General features: G+C 32.1%; 1 protein-coding gene and 1 long non-coding RNA gene across 2 annotated transcripts; one reads left to right on the top strand and one right to left on the bottom strand.

The window, feature by feature from the left end:
• The first annotated feature begins 8,083 nt into the window (after positions 1-8,083).
• On the top strand, positions 8,084-24,015 carry LOC114324403 (protein takeout-like). The gene is made up of 5 exons (XM_028272235.2): positions 8,084-8,226; positions 14,123-14,363; positions 17,725-17,858; positions 21,561-21,710; positions 23,077-24,015. Exons 1-5 carry the CDS (start codon positions 8,145-8,147, stop codon positions 23,226-23,228), a joined length of 759 nt encoding a protein of 252 aa, XP_028128036.2. The 5' UTR covers positions 8,084-8,144; the 3' UTR covers positions 23,229-24,015.
• Positions 18,544-19,254, bottom strand: LOC126881760 (uncharacterized). The gene is made up of 2 exons (XR_007696978.1): positions 18,891-19,254; positions 18,544-18,765 (listed from the first exon to the last, which is right to left on the bottom strand). It is a non-coding gene; the product is annotated as an uncharacterized LOC126881760 (long non-coding RNA).
• Positions 24,016-27,560: the final 3,545 nt, after the last annotated feature.

Raw genomic sequence — 27,560 nt, 5'->3', positions numbered from 1 at the left:
TAAGATATCTTTAAAACGCCAAATTTAAGATATCTTTTAAACATCATATTTAAGACATTTTTTCTTAAAAATAGGTTATGTTATATTTACGAATTTAAAAGTTAGGTTAGATTAGTAAAACATTTAAGACAAGTGCTGGTAGCAAAAAGACAAACTCCAAACAAAAGCTTTTTCACATCAGTGACTTCAGGGGTATTTCCCATATGGTTTTATTTGAGGGATATTTAGAAGATTACAGATTTTAATAATGCAGTAAGTTTAGACTTAGATTGTTATATTATTAAAGTAAAAAGTTAACTTTGTTATCAAGAGTAAATGCATGTCTCCTAATTCAACAGCTTACCTTAACAATATGCTCTTAAAAATATATATTTTTTAGGTAGTTATCGGAGGAGGATCAAAAGCCTATGGTTTTGTATAAAGAGTTGGAAAATTAATTATTAGCAATGAGCAAGCTTTAATTAAGTACAGTTGGCTGGGACAAAAAGGCAAACAAAAGTTTTGTGATACCAGAATTGCAAATGTGATAATTGGTAAAGCTTATTCTACATGTACAGCTGCGATCAGTGAACAGTTTACACCTTCATTTTTACATTTATTTTGATTTATTTTTTGATGTATTTATTTACCTTTTATTTTGATTTTTTTAATTTTAATCAATCTATTCTGGGTCCGCCACTGGTAATTAACGTCACTTTGACGTAAAATGTGCGTTTAAACGAGGTAAAAATTTAAAAAGTTGCTACTAGATATGTAAGGGTTTAAACTATTCAATGTCCGCAGCTGTACATGTAAAATTTTAATAGCAATAAACGTATTTTTAGAACCTAATTATTTTTATTAAAAGTTCATTTAAAATATTTCATAAAAAATTAAAAAGAAAGCTATCGTAAACACCTTAATAATATACAAAAAAGACATCTTTAAGATGTAAGGATTTGTAACATCCGTACATTTTTAAGACGTGGTAGATAAAGATATCTTTCCGGAAATACCAGACATCTTTAAGACGTCTAAAACATATTTAGTGAGTTATCTTTTAGATTTCTTTAAGATGTCTTTGTGTTATCTGGGTAGCAAGCTGAAAATTTGTTAATGGCTTAACAGTGTCTAGTCGGACAAACTTTGATGTACGGGAACACTGGAACAAGGGAAGTTTTAATTGTGGAACCTGATTTTAATTGTGGAACTTGTGATCCTGACAAGTTTATGATTGTGAAAACTAGCAGGTTGTTTTTAGGTTTATTCAACAGCAAACTTTATATAAGTAATATATGAAAAAATGTTTATCCGACAAATATGTTGGTAATTTTAATAAGGCCGACACGTAGAACATTTCAAATGAAAGGAATTATGTTGGTGATAAATAGCAGCCTGATTTTTGTATGACAGTTTAATGAAAGGGTAACAACTCAATTAAAAGTTCTGTCCGACAAAATAAATGGGACGTTTTCGTAGTCTGTCATTCGAAACCTGTAACTTGTTCCACAATTAAAACTTCCCCTGTTCCCATACATGAAAGTTTGTCCGACTAGACACCATTAGCTATTAACAAATTTTCAGCTTGCTATTAATAAACTTTTTCTTGGTACACGGGATCCAGACCTAATACTCGCAGCAGTTGGATTGGAAATTCCGATTATTCTCATAGTATCGGCAACGTCGCTCTGAAACCGTAGGATTCATGGGAGTGCGCGGCGATTCTTCAAGGCGTTTCCATGGCTACCGCGACCTGTATGTTGTTGTCTGTCAAGAGGAGAGACCTTGCTTAATTACCGATTTGATGTTTTGTTCTTGACTCTTCATTAGAATGGGAAAAAATCCTTGCTATGTATTAATGAAATTCCTGTTTCTTCTAAGTATAATGTTATCCTCATTCCGTTGAATTGGTGCTTTAAATACAAGGATAAAATCATAAACTGAGCGGAAATCATATATGGGGAAGCGATTTAACTTGGAAATAATATAATAATTAAAAAGTAATATTTCGTCCTATTAGAGGTAAAACTCACTTAGTGCACTTTTTTGAGAATATGACATTTTCATCAATTTGAACTAAATACGGTACTGCCCAGCCCTGGAGAAGTCACCTGGGGCTCTAACCCTTCTAATTGCTAAGATAATTTATGGTACAATTCACTGCGTGCATTACTGTGAATTTCGATTTCAGAGCAAAACTCATCAAAACGTATTATTGCCGAATCGGTACTTAGTGATCTTTTAAACAATACATTAGATAACATAATCTATTTTACGATTAAGCAGGCGACTTGTGTTTAAAACGGGCACCACACTCTCGGCGAAGTTACTTCGCCAAAGTTGACCGAAGTCCGAAGTGCCTCTCTACACACTCGTTCTACTTCGCGAGGAACACATTCAAGCGGTGCGATACCGACAAAGATCCCTTTGACTCGGTCGCACCAGACCGACAGATTTTGGAAGTAGAACGAAGTTAGACAAAGTTACACAAGGTGGCCGTCTACACTCTCGTCTCTCGTACTTGCTGAACCTCGATCGACTTCGGCGAGAGTGTGGGCGGCGTTTTACATTGTATTGTTGAAACTGTACATTATATTTGTGTGAATTATCTGTTCAGCGATTGATTAAAAAAATATGAGCTTAAATGTCTTTGTAACAGTGATAGCTATAAATATGGTACATACCTAATATAATCTATTTTGCGATTACGCAGGCGACTTTTGTGGCTGTCATAAATGCCGAAAGAATTGCATTTATTTTCGAAGAACGAAACTTATTGTTCATTTTTTAAATAATAGACTGTTATTTCTGATAGTTTGTTTGTTGTAAGTCAGCGAAATTTTATGGAGACAAATTCATTAACTTCTCAATATCCAATAGTTGTGTTCAAGGAAAAACTCATCAAGTACAAAGTGTAGTTAGTGAGTTTTACCTCTACTAGGATATCAATATCTAATAATTGTGTTCATGGAAAAACTCATCAAGTACAAAAATTTATCTAATATTGATTGTATCATAGTTCCTGTGACGAAATAAGGCTTAAAATATCAGTTTTTATTTATTCTTTAAAGTTGCATTACAAAAATTCCAACATTCGAGTCAGGTGAATTTAAAAAACAATTTGTACCTTTAAATCGATTTTCTCAACTTTTTGAAAAGTGTAGTTAGTGAGTTTTACCTCTAATAGGACGATTTATAGAAGATAAATAATTAATTTTTTGATGATAATTAAAATTTATGAAGAAATTTCGAAGCAAAAGAAAATTATATTAAATTTAAATAGGTATATTATAATCGTATAATTTTATACATGGATAATTCGAATTTCCTTCTTCTTCTCCTTTTAATGGGATTATGTCCTGTTTCTTGTGTTATAGTCTCTGCTGCGATCCGGTGTTCCAGTCTCATACCATCGTTTTTTGGGTCTTCCTATGGATCGCTTGGTGTTGGGCTTCTGTGTCTTCGCCCATTTCGCCATACGTTCAGGGTCCATCCGATCTACGTGTTCTCTCCACATGCGTCGTCGTGCTCTTGTCCATCTCACTACGTCTTGAAGCCTAGCTCTCCCAATGTTTCTTCGTTTCGTATTCTATCTCTGAGTGTGATTTCTCTTATAGATCTTAAGGTTTACATCTCTGTTGTTTTCATTATCTGTTTTGTCTTTGTTGTCTCGGCCCTTGTCTCAGCTGCGTATGTCATTACCGGTCTAACACATGTTTTATAAATGCGGACTTTGCTTTCCGTGCTCATATATTTATTCCACCAGATTATATCCCTCAGGAAACCAGATAATCTTGCTGCTTTCGTTGCCTGCTGTTTTGTTTCTTGCTACAGGTGCCTGCCGCTAGATATTTCCACACCAAGGTAGGTATCTACAATCCATTACGTGTTCAATTATATGATTGTCCACTACTAATTTACATCTAATATCTAATTGAAAAAAAGAATGTGTGTGTACTTTGTACGCACGTAAGAAGATATTCTTCTATTATATAATAGGTGATTTAAACGAAGTAAATATACTTAAAAGGTTATTTGTATTTTATTTAAAAATCGAACTAACTGTCAAAAAAATTTTATTAAAACAACCAAAAATAATAAAAAAATATGAATCGCCCAGGAATTGAACCCGCAACCTTCCAATCTCAGTGCTAACGCATTTCCCACTACTCCAGCGAGGCCCTAGAAATAGACATGTAAGTTTCGGATATAATTACACAACACGGCGACATATAGTGTAAAAATGTTATGCTTACATAATATTTTATTATTTTACTACAGGGAAACACAAATCCAAAAACACAACAATTATAATAAATAATACATTTCCTAAAACCACTAATATATTCTTTTAATGACTTATTTGCACGGTTACAGATACATACATACCTATCTTGAAAGATTAGCAATGAACTACATACTGTCAGAACTACATACTGTCAGTGTGCGCAGGCGCGCGGATCATGTATAATTTTACCCTCAATCGATTCGCCGCTAAAGAAGAATATCTTCAATAATACTAAATAGAGGAATTCAAACCGAAGAAATAAAAAGAAGAAAGGTAGCATGGGCAGCATTCGGCAAACTGAACTATATACTCAGAAATCAACAAATTCAGCTACATCTTAGATCTAAAGTTTTTGATGCATGGTTCATGATTTATCCCGATATTAACATATTGGGCACAAACATGGACAATCACAAAAAAGAATATGAATATACTCAGAGTCACTCAACACTCAACACGCGATGGAAAGAGCAATGCTTGGCATATCATTTAAGGACAGAAAAACAAACACATGGATAAGACAGAAAACCAAAGTCACCGATGTGGTACAAAAATCACTAAAATTGAAATGGGAATACGCTGGACATGTAGTTAGGAGCGATATAAATAAATGGCACAGAACAATTGAGCCCATGAGAGCCAGAGTGGCCTAACTGCTTTCCACATTACTTTACATAATCAAAGAAAATGATCAGAAGCTATCAATGTCCGATTGTTTTAGTAATTATATGTTGATCAATAATGATTTTTGTCATCATTAGATTTATGGTTGTTGTGCTGAACCACGTACGTAGATTTTTGAGTAAGGAAATCCTTCGCCTTCCTGGTTCTCGCTTTCTTTCTACTTTTCCTTGTAAGATTAGTTGCAGTAGTCCCTACCTTTCACTGTTTCTCATGATGTGTTTCTCAACAGCAAAACACCCTGATTAGTAATGTGGTCGCTATAAGATATCTTCAGGATTCGACGATAAAGCCACATTTCAAAAGCCTCCATTTTCTTGCAGGTGGCGTCTGTGAGAGTCCACCACTCAACTCCGTACAACAGTATAGGAAAGATATAACATCGTAGTAAGCTGATTTTTATGGGTATCGACAAACCATGACATTTGAATAACTTTTTTGAAATGGAGATCTTTCTTTCTCCATCCTACATTTGATTTCTATGGAATGGTTCCAATTTTCATTGACGTTCGTACCAAGGTAGGTGTATGTTTTTACTCTTTCTATTTGTTGACTGTTCACACTGATTCCTCCAAATTGCTGTTCCTTCTTAGAGATCATCATCATTATCATCATCGTGCATTTTTAGAAGAGTTATTAATAATTTTCAAAAAATCGACTTTTGAAGCTATTTTTTCGATCATTAAACAACAGATTAACAGAAAAATCATTTCAAATTCTCATTTTAAAAGAATTTCTATACTTTTTCAGTAAAATTGTGCCACGTTTCCATGTAATTTACCGATCTTCACCTTTATTATTTAATTAAATAGCAATGTTATATTAGACAAGTAAGGATCTGTTTTTAGGTGGATGTGAGAGGTGGCATTCAGATTTTTGCGGATAAAGTTAGATGATAATTTCGTTAATAATAATTGATTTATGCTCCTTCTCAAATATGCCCGGAACATTAATAAAAAAAATTAAGTTTTTAAAAATTTCAAAAAATTTCGTTTTTTTTTTCTACTTTTTTGCTTATAACTTAAAAACTATTCATTTTAGAACAAAGTCCTATAGGAATAAAACAAAGATAATTAAATTTTATATCAGATACAATCAGTTAAAAATGTCTTAGTTTATCACCCTTGCTTCAAAATAGGAATAAATATAAAATAAGGGGGCAAAACAAGCCTGACTTTATTCAATGATTTTCCATCACTTAGGTTACACTTGGAACCTTCCTAATTCGCTTAGAAAATTTTTGTAATGTGCTAAAACCGTACACCAAATTTCATTAAAATTGACTTACTAGATTTTGCATAATAATTTTGCAATCTAAACCTTTTTAAAAAAATTAAAATTGTTTAAAATCTTGCACAACAAAAACTAGAACATACAAAGATTTGTCAATTTTTTTACATATAAAGAAGTACTTCACCTATCTAATGCACTTTACAGAATTGAAATCGGATTATTTACGCAGCCTCAGCAATGTTTTAAATTTATAAACAATTTTTTGGCTTATAAACAAATTAGTGCTGTGGCCAGGAGGGGGTGCTACGGGCTCCTTTATTTAGATGGACTTAACCAAGTTTTTTTATGTAGTTTGACCCGTAGAACACGAATTTTTTGGGTAACAGTTGATCCGGATGTCGATAAGATTGTTATAAACAAAGAACTTGAGGAATTACATAAAATCGATTTTTCGCAAAATAAAATTTTTTTTTGTATTTCTTGGGTAATTCTAAGCAAAAAATGTTCTTACAAGTTTTTTCGTAGGCATAGTTTTCGAGATAAACGCGGTGGAACTTTCAAAATATCGAGAAATTGCAATTTTTGAACGCGAATAACGTTTGATTAAAAAATAAAATAGCAATTCTGCTGACAGCATTTGAAATTTTAAGTCAAATTATACCGGTTTTAATTATTTGCATTGCTAAAAATTAATTTTTTTTTATTAAACAAAGCTATTTGTTTATAAGCCAAAAAATTGTTTATAAATTTAAAAGATTGCTGGGGCCCCTTAAATAATCCGATTTTAATTCTGTGAAGTGTATTAGATAGGTAAAGCACCTCTTTATATGTAAAAAAATTAGCCAACTTCTAAATGGTCAACTTTTTGTTCAGAAAGATTTTAAAAAAATTGAACTTTTTTAAAAACATTTAGATTGCAAATTTATTATGCAAAATTTATTAGGTCGATTTTAATGAAATTTGGTACACAATTTAAGTATGTTACAAAGAATTTCCTAAGCGAATTACTAAGGTTCTAAGTGCCACCAAAGTGGTTAAAAAATATTGAATAACAACAGACTTATTTTGCCCCTTTATTTTGTATTTATTGCTATATTGCAGAAAAGGTACTACCTTAAGACATTTTTTACCAGTCGTATATCATACAAAATTCAATTATCTTTATTTTATTTCTCTACGACATTGTTCCAAAACGAATCGTTTTAAAGTTATAAGCAAAGAAATCAGAAAAAATCGATGTTTTTCGAAATTTTTAAATATTTTAATTTTTTTATTAATGTTCCGGGCATATTTGAGAAGGAGCATAAGTCAATTATTATTACTGAAGGTATCACCTAACTTTATCTGCAAAAATCCGAATGCCACCTCTCACATCCAAAAATAGACGTTTATTCGCAGATCCTTACTGGTCTATATTGTTTATAAATAAAAGTAAAGAATGACTAGGTTCCGGTTCTTCTGGTATGTCTAATTCTAGTTTACATATGTAATATCATTTAGATAATATTTAAAAAATTATGTTTAATATTTTGCATGCCTTCTTTATTCCATTATCACAAAATTTATCACAAAACCAGTGGTTAGATACCTCGATACCTGTATCAAAGAGTATCACCACAAAGGCTTTTTTGCTAATTTCTCTGTATATTACACATACCTATGATCGGAATAAGTATAAATAGTATGACTCAGTATACAATATAATTACTAAGAAATAGACCCCGCATATGGATAAAATCAAAGAAAATGATGGCTGGTTCAAAATTAGAAACATCCTGTACAATTTAATTGATAGATTTATTTATTAATAATTACGTGCCAAGTTCGTTGTGAACTTGAAACGTTTTTGAAATTAAAAACAAACAATATTTGCTTATTAATAAATACCAAACCAACAATAATAATTAACTTACAAACAGTTCTCTGTGTTGGTTTTTGTCGAAATTAATAAGATATTAATAATATGATCTACAAAATATATTTTTGCTTGATATTGCATTTTGTGTATCAGATTGAACCTGCGGTGATAGGTCCTCCAAAGTTACGTAAGTAGATTTTTATTTGCATTTATTTCGGTTTATAACAAAAAACTTTATTTTTCTCTAGTTTTCTTTATTTCCATTAATTATTATTGTTCAATGCTAACTGCATCAACTTACAATTTACATCTTATTGGTTCTTTACTGGTTACTATTGTTCTAGTTTTCTGAAATGAAATCGTCATGTTAAATTCTTTTCATCATCGTCATCATGCAACCTCTTCTATCCACTGCTGGACATAGGTCTCTCCCATTTTTCGCCAATATCCACGGCTCTGTGCGTCTTCTTGCCATTTCTTGGATATTCGTCTAATTCGTTTATTCGTCTATCCAGCGTGTTGGTGCTGCGTTTGGGTTCTCTTGGGTGTCAGTCAATTAATTTTCTAGTCCATCTTGAGTCTTTCAGTCGCGCTATGTGACCTGCCCAATTCCATTTCAGCTTGGTTATAGGTTCGACATCAGTGACAACGTGATACCTGTTGTTTTGCTTAGGTCTTGGTTCCTTATTTTGTCTTTTTTGTTACTCCGAGAATCGATCTTTCCATGCGCCTTTGTGCCACTCGCATTTTTAGTGCTGTTGTTTTTTTGAGCGTGAGAGCATAGAATATTTATAGCAAGTTAGAAGAAACTTTTATATGAAACAGATGGTCACGTTTATAAGCAAAATTCGTTGGTGAGAGTTTCTGCTCCGTACTCCGTATGTCATAATAGGAAGAACGCATTGGTCAAATGTCTTCCGTTTCATAGATATGGGGATGTTGCTCTTAAAGATATCTCTTAGTGAACCATACGCCGCCCAAGCAAGTGTTACCTATTCGTCGTTGAAATTCACTGGTCAGCTTATCCTTGTTTATTCTGATTTCATGACCGAGATATATGCACTTTTCTCTCAATTCTACCACTCGATTTTGGATGATTAGGTGTTCGCTGGGAACTAAATTTGTCATAAATTTGGTCTTACTGATGTTCATTTTTAGACCTATTCTTGAAGATACTTTTTCTAATTCTTGTAGCATTGTTTGTGCTTCACCCAGATCTTCGGTAATAAGTACTATATATCGTCGGCAAAACGCAGATGATTGAGTATTTCCCCACCTATGTTTATTCCTCTATTTTCCCACTTTAGCATTTTAAAGGCGTATTCGATATTTGATAACCGTTAGATATAAATAATTTAGGTGAGAGAGTATCGCCGTCTCACACCTCGCTTGATATGAATTTCTCTGGTGGTACCATGTAGTTTTACACGCATTGTGGCATTTTGGTACAATGTTTCACTAATTTTTTAACCGGTAGTCTATTATACTATTGCTCAGAGCAGTTATAACGCTGTCTAATTCCACAGTGTTGAAGGCTTTGTGAAAGTCTACGAAGATAAGTACCAGTGATCTGCTATATTTTATCGATTTTTCTATTAAGGTTTTTACCGTTTGTAGGTGATCGTTTGTTCCGAATTTTGAGCGGAATCCAGCTTATTATCGGGGCTGGTAGAAATCCAACTTTTTTTCTAGTCTTGTCAAAATTTTTCGGCTAAACATTTTACAGATGCGGTTCAACAAGCTGATTGGTATTGGTCTATAGTTTTCTAGGTGCACCTTGTCCCCTTTCTTGTGTAGTAAAATTGTTACTGCATTGTTAAATTCTTTTGCCTTTGTATTAAATCTGTGAACTAGTCTTAGAATCGTCTGCAGCGTATCTAATATTATGTTAAGAAGATAAAAGAAGAAGATATATAACACACAGACACATGTCAGCCAGACAAAACATGCATAACAGAGAATTTTAATCTCATTGTTCCCTATTCTGTGTCCTCTTCCTTTATTGATGCTCTTTACGACTTCATCATCACCCACTATTGGACATTTTAAGCCTCTGTGTTTTCTATCTTGCTATACCTATTGCTATATTACCTTGCTATATGCTACCTTGCTATATTAGGTTCTCGTTCCATTTTTTGATATCAAATTTTAGTTCTTTTCTAATTGTTTTATTTAGTTATACGTATTCTTGAGCGTGGCATCTGCTTTGCGCTAGTAATTGTCTTTTTTCCTTCATTAGTTGTTTAGTTTCGTTGCTAGTTTTGTCTTCTCTTTAGTTCTTGTTTTCTTTGCGTTGTCTAGTTGGCAGTTTTTTTTATTGTTGTGACGTCTTTATTATATTCTTTTGTTGTTTGAGAGAAAATAGTCTATTTCATTTTTGATAATCCCGTTAGATCCATGTCTACTTTCTGTTAGGTTTCTTTTATTTATGTGAAGAAACATATTTCATAATTTTAATATTACAAATCTTCTTCTTCCAGTGGCGCTACAACCCTTTGTGAGTCTTGGCCTGCTTAACAATGTTCTTCCATTATGCCCTGTCGGATACTTTCCTTCGCCACGCCTGATGTCCATGATTTTAAGATCTCCCTCTACGTTGTTTATCCATCTTTTACGGGACCTTCTTCTTATTTTATTTCCTTGCAGCTTCCATCTCTAGACTACTTTTACAGCTCAATTATCTGGCATTCTTTCTAAGTGACCAAGCCAGTTTAGTCTTTGTGACTTTACAAATCTAACAATATTTGCGCTCAGCATTAGTTCATCCAACTCGTAGTTTATTTTAATTCTCCACGAACCATCGCTGCAGTGGGTTGGACCAAATATCTTCCTTAGTATTTTGCGCTCAAATATTCTCAGCTAATTTTCATCAGTGGTTGTGAGGGTCCACGTTTCACATCCATATGTGACCACTGGTCTAATTACTATTTTGTAGATTCTAAGCTTAGACTCACGATTTAGTAACTTACTTTTCATAAAGTCTTTGTATGCATAAAAGCACTTATTACCGCTAAGAATCCGTGCTTGTATTCAGAACCGTGCGGTATATCTTTTCAATATGATGCAAGTCTTCGAAATGCCGCCCCCTAAATACTATTGAAATTTAAATTTTATTTTTATTAAATGAAATTACACAAAATGAACGTAAAATTTTATGTTAAAAACAAAACATAGGTACTTTAAATTAAATGAAATATGTAGGTATTGACTTTAATTAACATTTACAAAAATTAGAATTTTACCCGTCTGACTTTAATTTTGGCAAATTCGTCAATCAGATTGGTTTAGTTTAAAGTAGTGCTAGTGAGGACTCTATTGAAATAGAAATGAGTGCTAATTTTTTAGTATTGTTTGTCTTATGCAGCTTCGTAAATAGTATTTAATCATTTTAATTTTGAAAAACTCCGTTCCACACTAACTACCGAGACAAAGAGTAATAATAAAATTCTTAGTGATATAACTACATTTAGGTATAAAGAAATTAGGTTATTTTGGCACAAATTGTTCAAAACATCTAAAGGTTTCATGGAGTATGGTATCATTTGGGACCTACCATGCAGTTCTAAAAGATAATTTGCCTCTATATCCGATTCTCTTTCTATAGGGCTTTTCATCGACTGTCATTTGTTTCGAGCTTCTGTCATGTGTCACATATGTAATATTAATATATCTACGCCATACGTCTTTGGTTTGTATCATTGGTATATATCAATAACGTATGACGTAGATATATTAATATTATGTGACACATGACAGAACCTCGAAACAAATACCTGTGAATGAAAAGTCCTACTGAAAATATTGAATGAAGATTTATACAATATTTTTCTAGTATTTTGTCATCTATTTCCCTCAATTTGAAAATATATAAAAATTTAAAAGTTTTATTATGAGTTTCTAGAAGCGAAGATCGATCAATCAAATAATTAATGGCAATGTGTAAAATACCTATAGATGAAAAAAATTATTTTAAATTTATCTTCCTCTGTTGAGAGCTGATACACAGATTTTTCATACTCAAATTTACCCTTTTTTCTCCTGACTCAAATTTAATTTTCAGCTGGAAATTCGGAATTTACAGGTATCAAGATTTTCTGCAATTTCATTAGCAGTAATTTTCATTTGGTCATAGCCAGAATGTCTGTAACTTTTCATTCTTTTCTAGAGTTTCTGACAATATTTGTACACAATCTGACAAATTTATAGTTGCAACATCTTTGAGACTGAATTTATATGAAATAAAATATCATGCCAAAGAACTACCCACACGGCAAATCGGGCAAATACATTATAATTTTTAATACTTTTTACTAATTCTCATCGATTTTCGTTTCTGAATCTTTCGACGGTTTTAGAGTTAGTTGTGAAACATATTTTTTCAGAACTTCCCAACGCTTTGTAGAACCAGAAAAAAAGTGAACAGTTCTTGTATAATACAAAATGTTGTTTCTGTAAAAGCAGACGCTGCGTCATTTATGACTAAGCTTAAAGAGTGACATGCACATGGCACGTAAAACGCTCTCGGATATTTTTCAAGTATTCTGTTTTGCACACCCTTTCTTGTTCCTCTCATATTGACCCTGTTATCATTGTCCTCTGCGCAGTCTTAAATCAAAATTTTCCAAATTTGTAAAAATAAGGTCAGTTAAACCTTCACCGGTTGAATATTTTCGGCTGTCACTTCCAATATGTATTTTTAATTATTGAATGGCTCAATTTGTATTTTGATTTTACTGATTATGCCGCCCCCCTTGTGATGCCGCCTGATGCGACTGCCTCACCGCATCATAGCACGGCACGGCCCTGTTTGTATTTCTTGACTGGTATACATAGTTGTTGTCACTTATTTATTATTGAGCCTAGGTTAGGGAAAAGTGGAGGCATATTCGTAGGTATGGTTGTCTACCTTCAGATTCTCATTTTGATTCTATTTTGTGCACTCCATATATTTTGTTTTAATTTCATTAGACCAAACGTCACAACTTATTATTCCCGTTTCAGCTCTATACCTTTTTCGCTTAATACCCTTTTGTTGCGGCTTATTATGGCAACATCATCCGCATATATCGTGTATTAATACAGCCGTTCATATCCAATTTTGGTGATAAGGCATCACCTTGCCTAACTCCATTTTCAATATCAAATCCTTGTCATATAAGTATTCTCACCATGGCTTTGGAACCCTCCAAAGTCATTCGTATAAGTTTAACTAACTTATTGGGTATCCCTAACATAGATATTTGCTTTAACGTCTTTTGTCTATCTACTCCATCAAACGCCTGTTTGAAATCGATATACAAGTTATAAATTGGTATGTTATATTCAACACATTTTTCACTTTTCTCTAAATTTCTGTATAGTACAAATATCCTTTAAGAGGAAACAATAGCGATCAACAGGTAGCGAAAACGCGTTCCAAGATTGCGGCTATAATTTTGAATATTTTTTCGAGATATTTGGCACACGTATTGGTAATATAATAAAGAATGGGGGTACAGAGCCCAATTTGAAAAATATATTAATGTGTGGAAATTACCCTGTAATTAAATACAATATTAAAAAAACGAGCCTGTACCGCCATTAAGAAGAACAAAAAAATACACTTTCTTCAAATAAACTTTTTTATCCCATGCCTAGATTTTGTGTCATTTTGGAACTACTAAAATTTTTTATTTCATTAGTAGTTCCAAAATTTTGTGTCATTTTGGAACTACTAATGAAATTAAAAATTTTAGTAGTTCCAAAATGACACAAAATCTAGGCATCGGATAAAAAAGTTTATTTGAAGAAAGTGTATTTTTTTGTTCTTCTTAATGGCGGTACAGGCTCGTTTTTTTTAATATTGTATTTAATTACAGAGTAATTTCCACATATTAATATATTTTTCAAATTGGGCTCTGTACCGCCATTCTTTATTATATTACGAATACGTGTGCCAAATATCTCGAAAAAATATTCAAAATTACAGCCGAAATCTTTTTTTTTTTTTGCTACGCGTTTTTGCTACCTGTTGATCGCTACTGAATCACCTTAAATATATGCACCGTCTCATTTTATATACCTATAAATGTTATTGATTCCAGCATCGTATTTTAAAATATGTCCTCAGTCTACACCGAACTTAGGAAAGTGCATACAAAAATCAGTGGAGGAACTCAAACCACTGCTAATTAAAGGAATACCTGATCTAGACATACCTAGCGTTGAGCCCCTACACATACCGGAGGTAATTATTGAGCAAGGATCTGGACCTGTTGCTCTCAAATCTGTCTATAAAGACATTGAAGTGTATGGACCTTCTAAATTTATCATTAAGGATATTAAGTAAGTAAGGTCATTTAACTTTATATTATACAAATACTCTGAATCAATACAATAACTCTGAATCAAATATAAACAAAACCTGCCTTGATCTTTTTTATCTTTTTCATTTTTACTCAGTTTGAGTATTTAGAAACTGTCTTTCGGTCCTTTTCCTTGACGAAGGGAAGGTAAATGCGTGGCCTAAGCGTTCTCTATTTGCTTTCTCCTACTTTCGTCGTCTCTTGTGATTATATATTGTAAAATCCGGAGATATGGGATGCAGCCAGAAAGCAGTTTATTAACGAAAAGTCTTGGATTTAAAATATTGTTTATTATATTTTTATTTCAATTATTCTAATTGTTTAAAAGGTAGTAAACTTTGCCTCTGGGGCTTTTCGTTGTTTTCCTCGTAATACGAGAGATGTCGCTGAATTGCGTCTCAGAGGTGGGTTCATTGCATTGCGATGGTTTGCCTTAAATTGGCAGAATTGTTTGTATTTCCTTCAGAGTTGAGACTTCTGAGCTTCACCGATGAGGCATAAGGATGGTGAAATAGCTATATGGAGATGGTGGTCCAACTCTGAATCAAATATAAACAAAACCTACATTGATCTTTTTTATCTATTTTATATTATACAGTTTATTTCAGCATTCTTAATATGTACACCATATCACATCATATTAAATGGTTATCATCAGTAGAGAACGTATTCAATTCTTTGATTATCTAATATCAGTTGTCTTGCTCGTTGTTGGGTTTTGTTTACTAGCATATCCATTTGGTTTTTGTGCTGTTTAGTTTGAGCCCGTATTGAGCACTTGTTTTTTGTATTTTACTCATCAGGGAAGAGGAGGGAAAATACTATCGTGGCTCAGAAACATCCGACAATGGGCAGGGCTAAATTTTGAACAGCTGAAGACAGAGAAGAGTTTGCAATAATCGGCATAACTTATGTTATTAATTATCTCTCCATTTATCTTTACGCCTTCGTGCTTTTCTATAGCGCTGTCTTAAATAATTCTTCCGAGTATAGAGGGTGTTTGGTAAAGAATGGGCCATAGCTTAACCTTAGATTCCTGAGGTTAAAATAGGTCGATTTAAGCTAACTTACCTTAGTACAAAAGTTGATAATAAGCGAAATACAGGGTGTCAAAGTTAAAACTTTTATTGAAGTTATACTTCTTTAGGCACGAGGGTGAATTTTTACATTCCCTGGCGCATGCGCACACCGACAGTATGGTATTAGTCGCTACATATTTTAAGTTATGTAGCGTAAATAAGTTGTGCGTGAAAAGAATACATTATTAGTGTTTTTAGTATATATATTTATTATAATTTTTATGTCTGTGGATTTGTCTTCCTCCTAATAAGTATTATTGAAATTGTTTATTTTCAATTAATGTATCTGTCACCGTGATTGTAATTATGTCCGAGAAATGATCGACTGAATACAAAAACGGTGGTAGCTGATCGGTAGAGCATTCGTCTAGGGATCGAGAGGTCCCCTGTTCGAATCCAGACAAAGTCATATCCTTTTTTTATTTTTGGTATTCTTTTTGTTCTTTCTAAAATTAGTTTAATATTTAAAAACAATACAAAAAAACTGTTTAAAGTAGATAGGTACATTGATTTCGTTGAAAATCATAATATGAAGTTAGATTATATTATAATAGAAGTATAACTTCTTACGTGCGTACAAAGTACACACACATTTTTTTGAAGTTATACTTCTTTACCGGCGATAGAGGGTGATTATTTTATATGTTAAAACCTATCAGCCCGGCGCATGCGCATTTTAACTTTGTTCTGATTGGATGTTCAATTGACATGTCAAAAATTATCCGATATGGCAGCTGTGGTTTGGAGGTAAAGGTAAAGGTAAACAAATGTATAATATATTAGTTTTATTGTTGTGAGGACAGAAACAAAAAAGTTTATAATATTGTAGTGACTTTTAAATAGTTTTTAAAAGCAACAGGTACGTAATAATTGTTAATGTATCATGGGTATAAACCTACCTATTTGATCTGCCAAAATACATAGTATGTAATACTTTTATTTATATAATTTGATTACCATCAAAATTTCTATCAATATTCACCTAATATATTATTTTTTTACTCTATGTTTTGTTGTATTTTTTCAATTCTAAATCATTTCAATTCAAAATTAAAATATGTAATTTGATCAATTTTCAAAATATCAAAATATCACAAGTTTAATCCGTTTAGTTAGTCGATCTTCGTAAATAATGACACATAGTGTCCGTGGCTAAGCGGAGAAGGCGAATGAATTCCAATACCAACCGCTCTTATCAGCGCTGGTTCGAGTCCCAATAGAAACTTTCTTTTTTGTTTTTTTTAAATACATTTTATGATTGTAAGTATATTTATTATATAATTGTATTTTCAGAAAATACGTATTTAGTTAAAAAATTTTTCGACAATTAATGTTCAGACATCATTTGTGGCTTGTTTAATGTGTTTGTGTGTGTTTTATTCTTTTATTATTTTAATTTTTGGCACTGTTCTAATAAAAATGTTTGAGAAGTAGTAAGTATAAATTAGTTTAATATTTAAACAAAATATAAATAAAAGGTATATTAATTTCGTTTAAATCATATAATAGAAGTATAACTTCTTACGTGCGTACAAAGTACACATACATTCTTTTTTTTAGATTTTCCAATAGTTTCTATGCAAATAATATACTCTTCACTCGTAACGATAAAATCATTAGTTTTCGAGATATTTGAAGTTAAAAATAAAAAGGCACACTTATTTTGATTAATGTATTATGTTCCCTCGTTTTTAGCTGCAAATATCTCGAAAACTAATGGCTTTATCGTTACTAATGAAGAGTATATTTTTTACATAGAAAGTATTGGAGAATGAAAAAATTGCACTAAAATAGCAATTCCGCCTGTGGCGTAGAATTTGGGAAGGGTCAACCATTCACGTTCCCCCGTCGTACGCCTCTGGTAGTAGGTTATTATGTTATTATCAACTATATAGGTTACTATCAATATATTTCGGTTATTATCAACTTTTGTGCTAAGGTAAGTTAGCTTAAATCGACCTATTTTAACCTCAGGAATCTAAGGTGAAGCTATGGCCCATTCTTTACCAAACACCCTGTATATTAAAAGAGAATAAGAGACAAGATACAGCCCTGTCGTACCCTTTTCTTGATCTTAATTTTATTGTTCAATGTAGATCCTACTTTCACTTTAATTGCTTGACCCCAATAGAGTCTCGCTATTGTTCGAATGTCTCTGTAGTTTCTATGGTCGATGCAACAGACAACAGAACAAATATGCAAAAGTTTTATCAGTGACAAAAATATCATGTTTCATCAGTTACAAAATCAAATTGTTTTTAGAGTGGACTTAGAGAAGGACAAAATGAGAGTCAGATTATTCATACCACGTCTTAGAGTAGTCTGCAACTACAACATGGAAGGAAAAATTTTGATGATGCCGATCGCTGGCTCAGGAAAAAGCTCTTCGAATTATAGTAAGTGTTTTTATGTATTATTATTTCCACACACCTGTTATAACATTAGTTGTTATACATATAGGTACATATTTAAAATATAAAACGTTTGGAAAAAGGGCTGACTCAAAGTTTCTCCCTTGGTCGGAGTGGATCTACAAGGGAACACCAAATCGGCTGAAGAAAGCTTTAACAAGTACCTCTTCCACGGTAGCAGCTTCTTGATTTGGTAACGCATACGCCTCGGTCCATTTCGTAAAATAATCCATGGCTACCAGGATTTGTTACAATACAACAGCAATCACGTTACACGGAATCAACATATCTACATAATTACATACACAGACTCATAGCCCATCACACTTCATTCCAGCGTAATCTCAATCAAACATCGACAAAAAGCTACCAATTCATCAGCTCAGGATCGGAGATGGTAACTACTGCTCACGGCGGAGGTTACACCCAGATAACACAAAGACATCTTAAAGAAATCTAAAAGATAGCTCACTAAAGATGTTTTAGACGTCTTAAAGATGTCTGGTATTTCCGGAAAGATATCTTTACGACGTCTTAAAGATGTACGGATGTTACAAATCCTTACATCTTAAAGATGTCTTTTTTTGTATATTATTAAGGTGTTTAGGATAGCTTTCTTTTTAATTTTTTATGAAATATTTTAAACGAACTTTTAATAAAAATAATTAGGTTCTAAAAATACGTTTATTGCTATTAAAATTTTACATGTACATGTAGAATAAGCTTTACCAATTATCAGATTTGCAATTCTGGTATCACAAAACTTTTGTTTGCCTTTTTGTCCCAGCCAACTGTACTTAAAGCTTGCTCATTGCTAATAATTAATTTTCCAACTCTTTATACAAAATCATAGGCTTTTGATCCTCCTACTTTAACAAGCTCCGATACCTACCTAAAAAATATATTTTTAAGAGCATATTGTTAAGGTAAGCTGTTGAATTAGGAGACATGCATTTACTCTTGATAACAAAGTTAACTTTTTACTTTAATAATATAACAATCTAAATCTAAACTTACTGCATTATTAAAATCTGTAGTCTTCTAAATATCACTCAAATAAAACCATACCTATGGGAAATACTACTGAAGTCACTGATGTGAAAAAGCTTTTGTTTGGAGTTTGTCTTTTTGCTACCAGCTCTTGTCTTAAATGTTTTACTAACCTAACCTAACTTTTAAATTCGTAATTATAACATAACCTATTTTTAAGAAAAAATGTCTTAAATATGATGTTTAAAAGATATCTTAAATTTGGCGTTTTAAAGATATCTTAAATTTGGCGTTTTAAAGATATCTTTTAAAAGTCTTAATTGAGACCTAAGACATTAAGACCATATTTGGTTGTAAATAAGATATCTTAAAGATGACCTGTGCTGTATGGGCAGTTCCGGCAAAGCATCTGTTCAGTCCAAAGTACCTTTACCACGGCAGAGTTCCAACTCACTCCATTGCATAACTGTCGTTTGAGTTCCTTCCCAGTTCAGTACACTGAGTGGAACTGATTTAATGATTCAGATTCTTCTTTCTCTTCTTACGTACTCTCTCGGTAGCCATCACTCCTTGGTTCCGTCGGTCGGAGAGGTGGCACGTGGGGTTGCGCTGTTATTGGAACGCGTGCGGTTGTCTTCTGACGAGCTGTTAAATGCCGAACCGAAGGATATCTTTACACACTATTTTGTTGTATTTTTATTAAACGCTTTTCTTTGGTTCAATAGTTTGCGTCAAATCTTTAGACGTTAATTTGACTGCCTTTATGTCAATGCAAATGGATGAAACTTTGCAGACATATGCATTCGCGGGAACAATACACGAATAGTTAATATTTTTTTTATTTTTATTAATTGTTTAAATAAAAAAACAATTTTAATGGAAAATGTTTAAATTCTCTTGTTTTTTACAATGTAAAAACTTGAAACTTTTACGGATTGTAGCTAATGATATGAACTATACATAATTTCACTTTTTACGTTATGCTTCATAAATAAACAATAAAGTTTCAAATTATGAACGCTCATATATTTATTTATATAAAAATCGGCGCTTATTCGTGTCAAATTTCAATACGATACCAAATAAAAGTTCAACCAAAACTTGAATTCAAAAAATTCGTGTTTTTATCGTAGTCTTAGAAAAACCACCGGTAGAGACGTTTTGTGCTACATTAGAATTCGTTTTGGCGTATTAATTAAACGCTTTTCTTTAGCTCAATTGTTTGGGTCAAATCTTTATTAATTTGACTGCCTTTTCTTCAATGGAAATGACTGAAAATTTGCAGACATGTATTCGCGGAAACAATACACGAATAGTCAATAAAAACATTTTTTAATGTTTATTAATAATTGTTTAAATAAAAAACGATTTTAACAGAAAATGCTTAAATTCTCTTGTTGTTTACAATGAAGAAACTTGAAACTTTTACAGATTGTAGCTAATTATATGAACTATACCTACATCATTTCACTGTTTACGTTAATTGTTTACGTTATGCTTCATAAATAAACAGTAAAGTTTCAAATTGTTTGCCGATTCTGACTACTTTTCATGTTAGTACATCATATGTTTTATACATACAGTAGAACCCCGCAAATCCGAACTAATTGGGGGGACAGTCTGTTCGGATTCTGGAAAGTTCGGATTATTCGAAAGTTAGCCTAAGAAGCTAACGAAGATGATTTTTAAAAGATTTGGACTGCCACCGATCCCTTTATGAAACTTTATCCGCACGTTTATGCCTCCAATATTCTAAAGCTTAAAAATATTTAGATTTATGAAATAGATCACTGAAATATTAAATCGCTAACGCTAGTAGTTTTGTTTCGTCACCGGACATGGGAATTCGGCCATGTAAATGATTCATTTAATTTGTAATCTGGATATTGATTACACTATGTTTCTGATGTTTCTTATCTTTTTCAATGTTTTCGTTCATAGTACCTATACCATGGGAAATGTGTATTATGCACATTCCTTTATTGATTGTGTTTAAGTTTTTATAAGTATGTACTACGTATAAAGTATATAAAGTAAAGTATATAAAGTACGTATTTATTTTTAATAAATTTCACATGTCCAAATTCCTATTAATTTTACATTGTTAAATTTTCTGGTTCTCTTTACATATAATAAGCATGTTTTTAAATTTTTATTTTGAATTTTTAAAAATTTTTTCACTTTCTGTTGGTTCGGATTTGCCGAAAGTTCGGATTTGCGGGGTTCTACTGTATTTTAATAAACATGACGATGTATTTTAATGTTTGAAAAGTGTAAGACTAAAAAGTAAAAAATAAAAAAATATAAATTTTTTTTAAGAAACGCTTTTCTTTATATAGTTACCAATGACTAAAATTAAAAATATAAAAAAATCAATTAAAAAGCAAAAAAAAAATAAAAGAAAATTGAAAAAATCTAACACATTCGTTAAAGAAAAGCGTGGAGCGAAAACCGTTTATTCGATGTAGACGCGCCACGCTTTTCTTTGACGTGTTAGATTTTTTCAATTTTTTTTATTTTTTGTTTTTTGGTTTGATTTTTTTATATTTTTAATTTTAGTCACTCGTAACTAAAAAAAGGGTTTCTTAAAAAAAATTTTCTTCATATTTTTTTATTAATAGGTACCTATATTAAACATGAATTTTCACAAATAAATTAATGTCTCGTTTGTTTTTATTAATACACAACATTTTATAGCAAATATCGACGCCAGTATTACGATTCGTGCTGAGAAAATCGAAAAAAATAACAATGTGTACTATAATGTCAAGGATTTTGACATCAACTTTGATATTGGAGAGGCGGAAATTCATTTCGACGACTTATTTAATGGAGATAAAGATTTAGGTAAGTATTTTGACCATTTATATATTATGTTTTCAGGTTAAATAGTGTCAGAGAGTTAGAGTCACCTGGTTTCACGTCTTTCGTCTTTGTTTACATTGATCTCCTTAGAAGTTGATCCGTTGAAACTGATCTTTGCTGTGGTGTTCTAGGCTCACTGTTAGCATATAAAGGGTCAGAGGGAAAAACGATGAATGTCAATTTTTACACGGTACCCATCAATAGACTATGGGGAGTAGGTACTAGAAAAACCAGCATTAGTGTATCTATCTTAGAGGAGTTGAAAAAATTATATAGAAACTCGACATCCAAAATTAAAATTGGAAAAAGAATGTCAAAAGGTTTTCTGGCCACAAAAGGAGTAAGCAAGGATACTGTGTATCGCTAGTAAGTAGTATTCAATATATATCGATGAAGCCATGAAACAGTGGAAGAAGTGCAATGAAATAGGACTACTGATAAGAGATACAATATTCTACACGTTATATTATGTGCAGATGACCAAATTGTAATTGCACAAGACAAGGAAGATCTTGAATATATGGCAAGGAAACTAATAGAGGAATATATAAAATGGAGTCTGGATATAAATACCAAAAGAGCACAAATATCTATGCGTAGAAAAGGAAAAAACGGAGAACCTGAATTTAGAATAGGAGAAAATTGCAAGCAGCAAATGGATATGTGTATGTATTTGGGAATAAAACTAACGAGTACGGGACGAAACGAAGAAAATATTAAAGAAAGAATAGCAAAGGAAAGACAGGTGATATGAGTCCTGAATTCGGCACTGTGACAAAAAAAAGATAAGAACAGAGAATAAAAAACGAATTTACAACACAATATTAAAACCACTATTAACCTATGGAGATAACGTCTGTCAATTAACCCAGAAGTATTATTATTAATTATGGCCAGTAAATTACTAGCCACTGAGAGGATGGATGGGGGCAAGATCTAGACTAGAACACATAAGAAAACAAAAGGGAGTAGAAAGATCATAGATGACATCGAAAAAAAAAACAGCTAGTATATGGTACAGGTACGTAGGACGAATGGAGAAAAAAAGAATCCCCAAAAAGTGTTAGAATGGACCCCTACAGAAAATCAAAAACGAGGCAGATCAGCAACCACATGGATAAAGGGCATCTCCAAGGCGATGTGGGAAAGAAATTTACGAGAATAAGACTGCCACAATAGAAAGGAGTGGCGATTAGGAGTGAATTTTCTGGAAAAGTCATTGTAAGTTGTCAAAGTCAAAGAAATTTCTGAAAAAGGGATGCATTTTGTAATTGATTTTTCAAAAAAAAAACCTCTTGTTTAATTCTTTTATTTCATTTAGTAACTACATTATTTTTTATCGTTTTAGGTGAAGCAATGAACATGTTTCTTAATGACAACTGGAAGAAAATCGCAAATGAAATCAAGCCTGTACTCGAAGATAACATAGCGATGATCTTCAAGAAATTCGCCAACAAAATATTTCATAAATATCCTAAAAACGTTTTGTTGCCAAAATAATTTCACTAGAAAGACAGAAAGAAATGTGGTAAAGGAAGTGTGAAATATTTGAGAATGGAAAGGGACGTATTTTTTGTAAACACACAATATTGATCAACGCGACAGTTTATGAAGGAATACTCTAATCATAATATGTAATAGGTATTACTTCTTATTCTGTACTTGTTTGTATTTATATTTCTTCATATCCAAAAATCCGTGGCTTCCCAATGTCAGTCTATTTATGTTTAATATCTGGTCAATAACCAGTTCAACCAGGATATTAACAGGCGCAAAATCTTGGTCCAATGCTATCTAAATGCATTCATTATTTTTCGAATCCTGAGAAAACTAATAAATATTTTTGAAAATTTTAAACCCAGGCTGAAAGATTACATTATTACCGAGGGCCGAAAGTCCCTTAGAATAAACAAAAAGTTTCTTTTGAATGAAATATTTGAAATTAAAAATCACATGAAATTTTCTTTTTTTTTTCACCCCTGTAACTTATTAAAATAAACATTATAGAAGTTTTCAGGGACTTTCGGCCCTCGGTAATAATGTAGTATTTCATTCTGCGTTTCCATTTTTCAAAAATACTCATTAGTTTTCTCCGGATTATAAAAAAATGAATGCAGTTATATAGCATTGGACCAAGATTTTGCGCCTACCCTCTTAAGAAATTATTTATTATAAATTATTTGTATTATATTATAAGGTTTCTAGTTAATACTTAAGGATGAAATGTCTCAATATAAAACTGCAAACATATTTTTATACAATATTTGTAAAAAATTTTAATAAAAATAATTTAAAAAAAAATTAAAATTGTTCAATAAATTGATTTCAAAATATGTTCGTTGAGTTGACTTAATATGGTTCACTGATGGATCTAAAGCTGCCCATGGTACTGGCCGTACTGGATCAAGAATCTTTGGACAAACATGTAATTATAATAAATCTTACAACCTAGGCTCAATTTAAAACTGTGTTCCAGGCTGAAGTTTTTGTTTTGGTGGCCTGCATTAATGAAATCACAGATGGAAACCCGAAAGCAAAGAGAATAAACATTTACACAGATAGCCAAGCAGCTATTCTGGCAGTAAAGAACCCACTCATCAACATCAAAGCAAAACTGGTGAGGAACTGCACATATCTCCTCAGCAACCTGGCAAAAGATAACAAAGTATTTTTAATATGGGTGGCAGGTCGTAAAGGTGTGCATAATAATTAACGAACAGATCTTTTGGCAAAACAAGGCTGGAGAGAAACATTTGTAGGCCCAAAACTTTTTTGTGCCATCACTAAAGATGCTACGAAAAACGAGGTTCAGAAATGGCTAATAATGATCATCAAAAGAAATCGAGAGCCACTCAAGGTAAATCCAGATTAAACAAGCTGAAAATGCGAGCATTATCACAACGAAAACTTTGTTTATTTGCGTATTTTAATTCATAATATGGAAAATTGCTATTATAAAAAGTTGTTTAGAATTAAAAATTATGTTTATGTGCAATTATATCATTCTAATTTAAATATTTCGAACTATAAAGATACTTTACTCTTGATCGAAATTCATATTTTATATATACCTCGTATAAAATTAATAAAATTTGATATATGATGGTTGCATCATAAATCTTAGACCATGAAGAGCTTTTTACGAAGAATAACTTTTCTTCGTCAAATTAAAAATCAAAGAGTTATAAATGAAAATGTTGTTGGTATCCATAATTTGAGAAAAATTTTCAAATATTTTTTTTCCATTAGAAGGATGCACATATCAGACCATAATTTTTTTATTCCAAACAACATTTCATATAGTCGGTTCGCTAAACTCAGACACAACTGGCTAGTGATTTTAGTCAGCAATTTTGCCAATTTTGCAAAAAAAATAATTACTAAACTGTTAATAATTACTAAATAATTAGTAATTTTGCCAATTTTGGCAAAAAACTATAAAATTACCTACTAAAATCACTAGCCAGTTGTGTCTGAGTTTAGCGAACCGACTATAATAACAATTTTCATTTCATAACAAATGGAACAGTCCATTTATCATTAGGTACTCCCAAGGGTAGGCCGTATACTCGTATAAACCTTTTTAAAGTTTTTATTAAATTATTGCTTTCAAAATATACTCAAATTGTATTTTCGAACATCTTATTTATTTTATATAATAATTAAATTCACTATTAAATGTCGTTGATATTTTATTAATACTTCATTTAAAATTTAGTTTGACATTCACGAAGTGTCAAACTCAAATGTAAATAACCTATGCTTTGCTTGATAAATTCAGATTAAAAAACTAGCCTACTTACTCGGCAGAAAACATGATGTTGTCGGCACAAAATGATTGTGACGTCACATTTTAGACTTTGAGGTCGATTATCTCGAAGAGGGTTAGAGATATCGAAATGCCGTTTTCAGATTTGGATTCAGAAGACAAAACTACATAAGAAACCATCGATAAATCTGCTCTATGTATTGCAGGAGCGGCAACGCAATATCACACAGACTTTGCGAATTTATAAACGAAGAGTTTTCGTTGAAAATAATCAAGAATATTGATAAAAAACTCTCGAACAATTTCACGAACCTCAATAAATGAGATTAAAATGGTCACTGAAATAGTGATGACACTGACATTTAAGAAACCACCTATACAAACTAGGTAAGGTGAATGAACCATGGTGCTGAAACTGAGAAATGGACGAAGAGACTGCAATACATATAGTTACTATCCGTTGCAAGATAATTCGGATGGAATTCACCAGATTTTGTGCTTGATATCGGCCCAGTCTCTTGATTTGGGTAATTCCATCCGAATTATCTTGCAACGGGTACTACTATGCAATTGCAATGTGCTAAGTGATGTAAAGTAGGAATTCACTGGTCAACTGATCAACATCTCTACAGATGGGCCAGTAAAATCAACATGAGGTAATACAGAGGATTCAGAATAGGGTACTAAGGAGCAGTGTTGATGCTCTATAGTACATAAAAATTGGCTGCCTCAATGAGGGTCTGAAGATGAAGACAGTAGAACAAAGAGGCCATCCAACTCCTCAAAAACACGGATGGCTCAAGAGGACAAAACCCCTAGAGTTAGTCACATGAAAATGGTGTAAAAGAAGAGCATTCTGAAGAAACTATAGTTCTTAAAATGACCACTCTAACAACTTAAGTTAGAATAGAACTACTCCTTGGACTCATTGTAGTACAAAGTTAGCACTCAGCTTGTTCGTTTAACAGAAAAAAAAAGAATGTGTGTAGTTTGTACGCATGTAAGAAGTTATACTTCTATATATAATTTCAAAGAAATAAATATACTTAACAGTTACAATACAAAAAATTAACAATTAATTACCAAAAATTAACCAAAACCAATGCCAAAAATTAAAAAAAAATATGAATCGTCCGGGATTTGAACCCGCGATCTCTCGATATCTGGTCCAATGCTCTACCAACCAGGCTATCAAGGCGTCTGTTATTGACGTTTCGGATATACATAATTACACATCACGGCCACAAGTGAAATATAAAAATAGATTTTATTATTTTACGCCCAAGGAAGACAAATCCAAAGACACAAAAATTATAATAAATAATACATTTACTAAAAAACACTAATATATTATTTTAATGGCTTATATGTTATAATGGAGACGAGATGTCTGCTTTTAAAATTGTTTAAATCACTCAAAAACTTGTCATTTCTATACAAATTTGCCAACATTCTTCATTATTTATTTTTTGATTGTTATATCCACTTGAAAAAGCATAAGATAACTATTTTTAAAACACTTACCAGCAATAAAATATACTCGACTCTCTAATTCTTTAGTTTTTGTATGAGATCGTCCCGCTTGATTGATATTATTACTCCTTCGAGATAATCGGTTTTTATCAGTAATTTTGTGAATGAAAACGACAGTCACAGAATAAAACTCCACTTCTCTGTTTTTCCACACCTGGCATCTTTTCTATGTTAATAAGTCCAAAAATTTATACGAAAACTATTTAAAAAGGCAGTATAACTATTAACTAACTTTTGTCTGTTGTTTCTCTTGTCACAAAAAATTTTATAACACAACAGCCATAACCACAAATATAGACCACATCAAACCACAGCTGTGCTACATCCGCCATATTGGATCATTTTTGACATGTTATTTGAACACCCAATCAGAGCAAAGGTATAACGCGCGTGCGCCCGGCACTAAGGATTTTGATGTAAAATTCACTCCCATCGCGCCTAAAGAAGTATAACTTCAAACATTAATATTTTTAGACAATATTCCTAATTTTTTTATTTAATTTTACTTTTTATATATCAAGCACAACACA

Source organism: Diabrotica virgifera, chromosome 3 (assembly GCF_917563875.1).
Source record: "Diabrotica virgifera virgifera chromosome 3, PGI_DIABVI_V3a".
In the NCBI taxonomy this organism is placed as follows: Eukaryota; Metazoa; Arthropoda; class Insecta; order Coleoptera; family Chrysomelidae; genus Diabrotica; species Diabrotica virgifera.
Note: the sequence above shows the minus strand (reverse complement) of the source record. Positions and strands in the feature narration are given on the sequence as shown.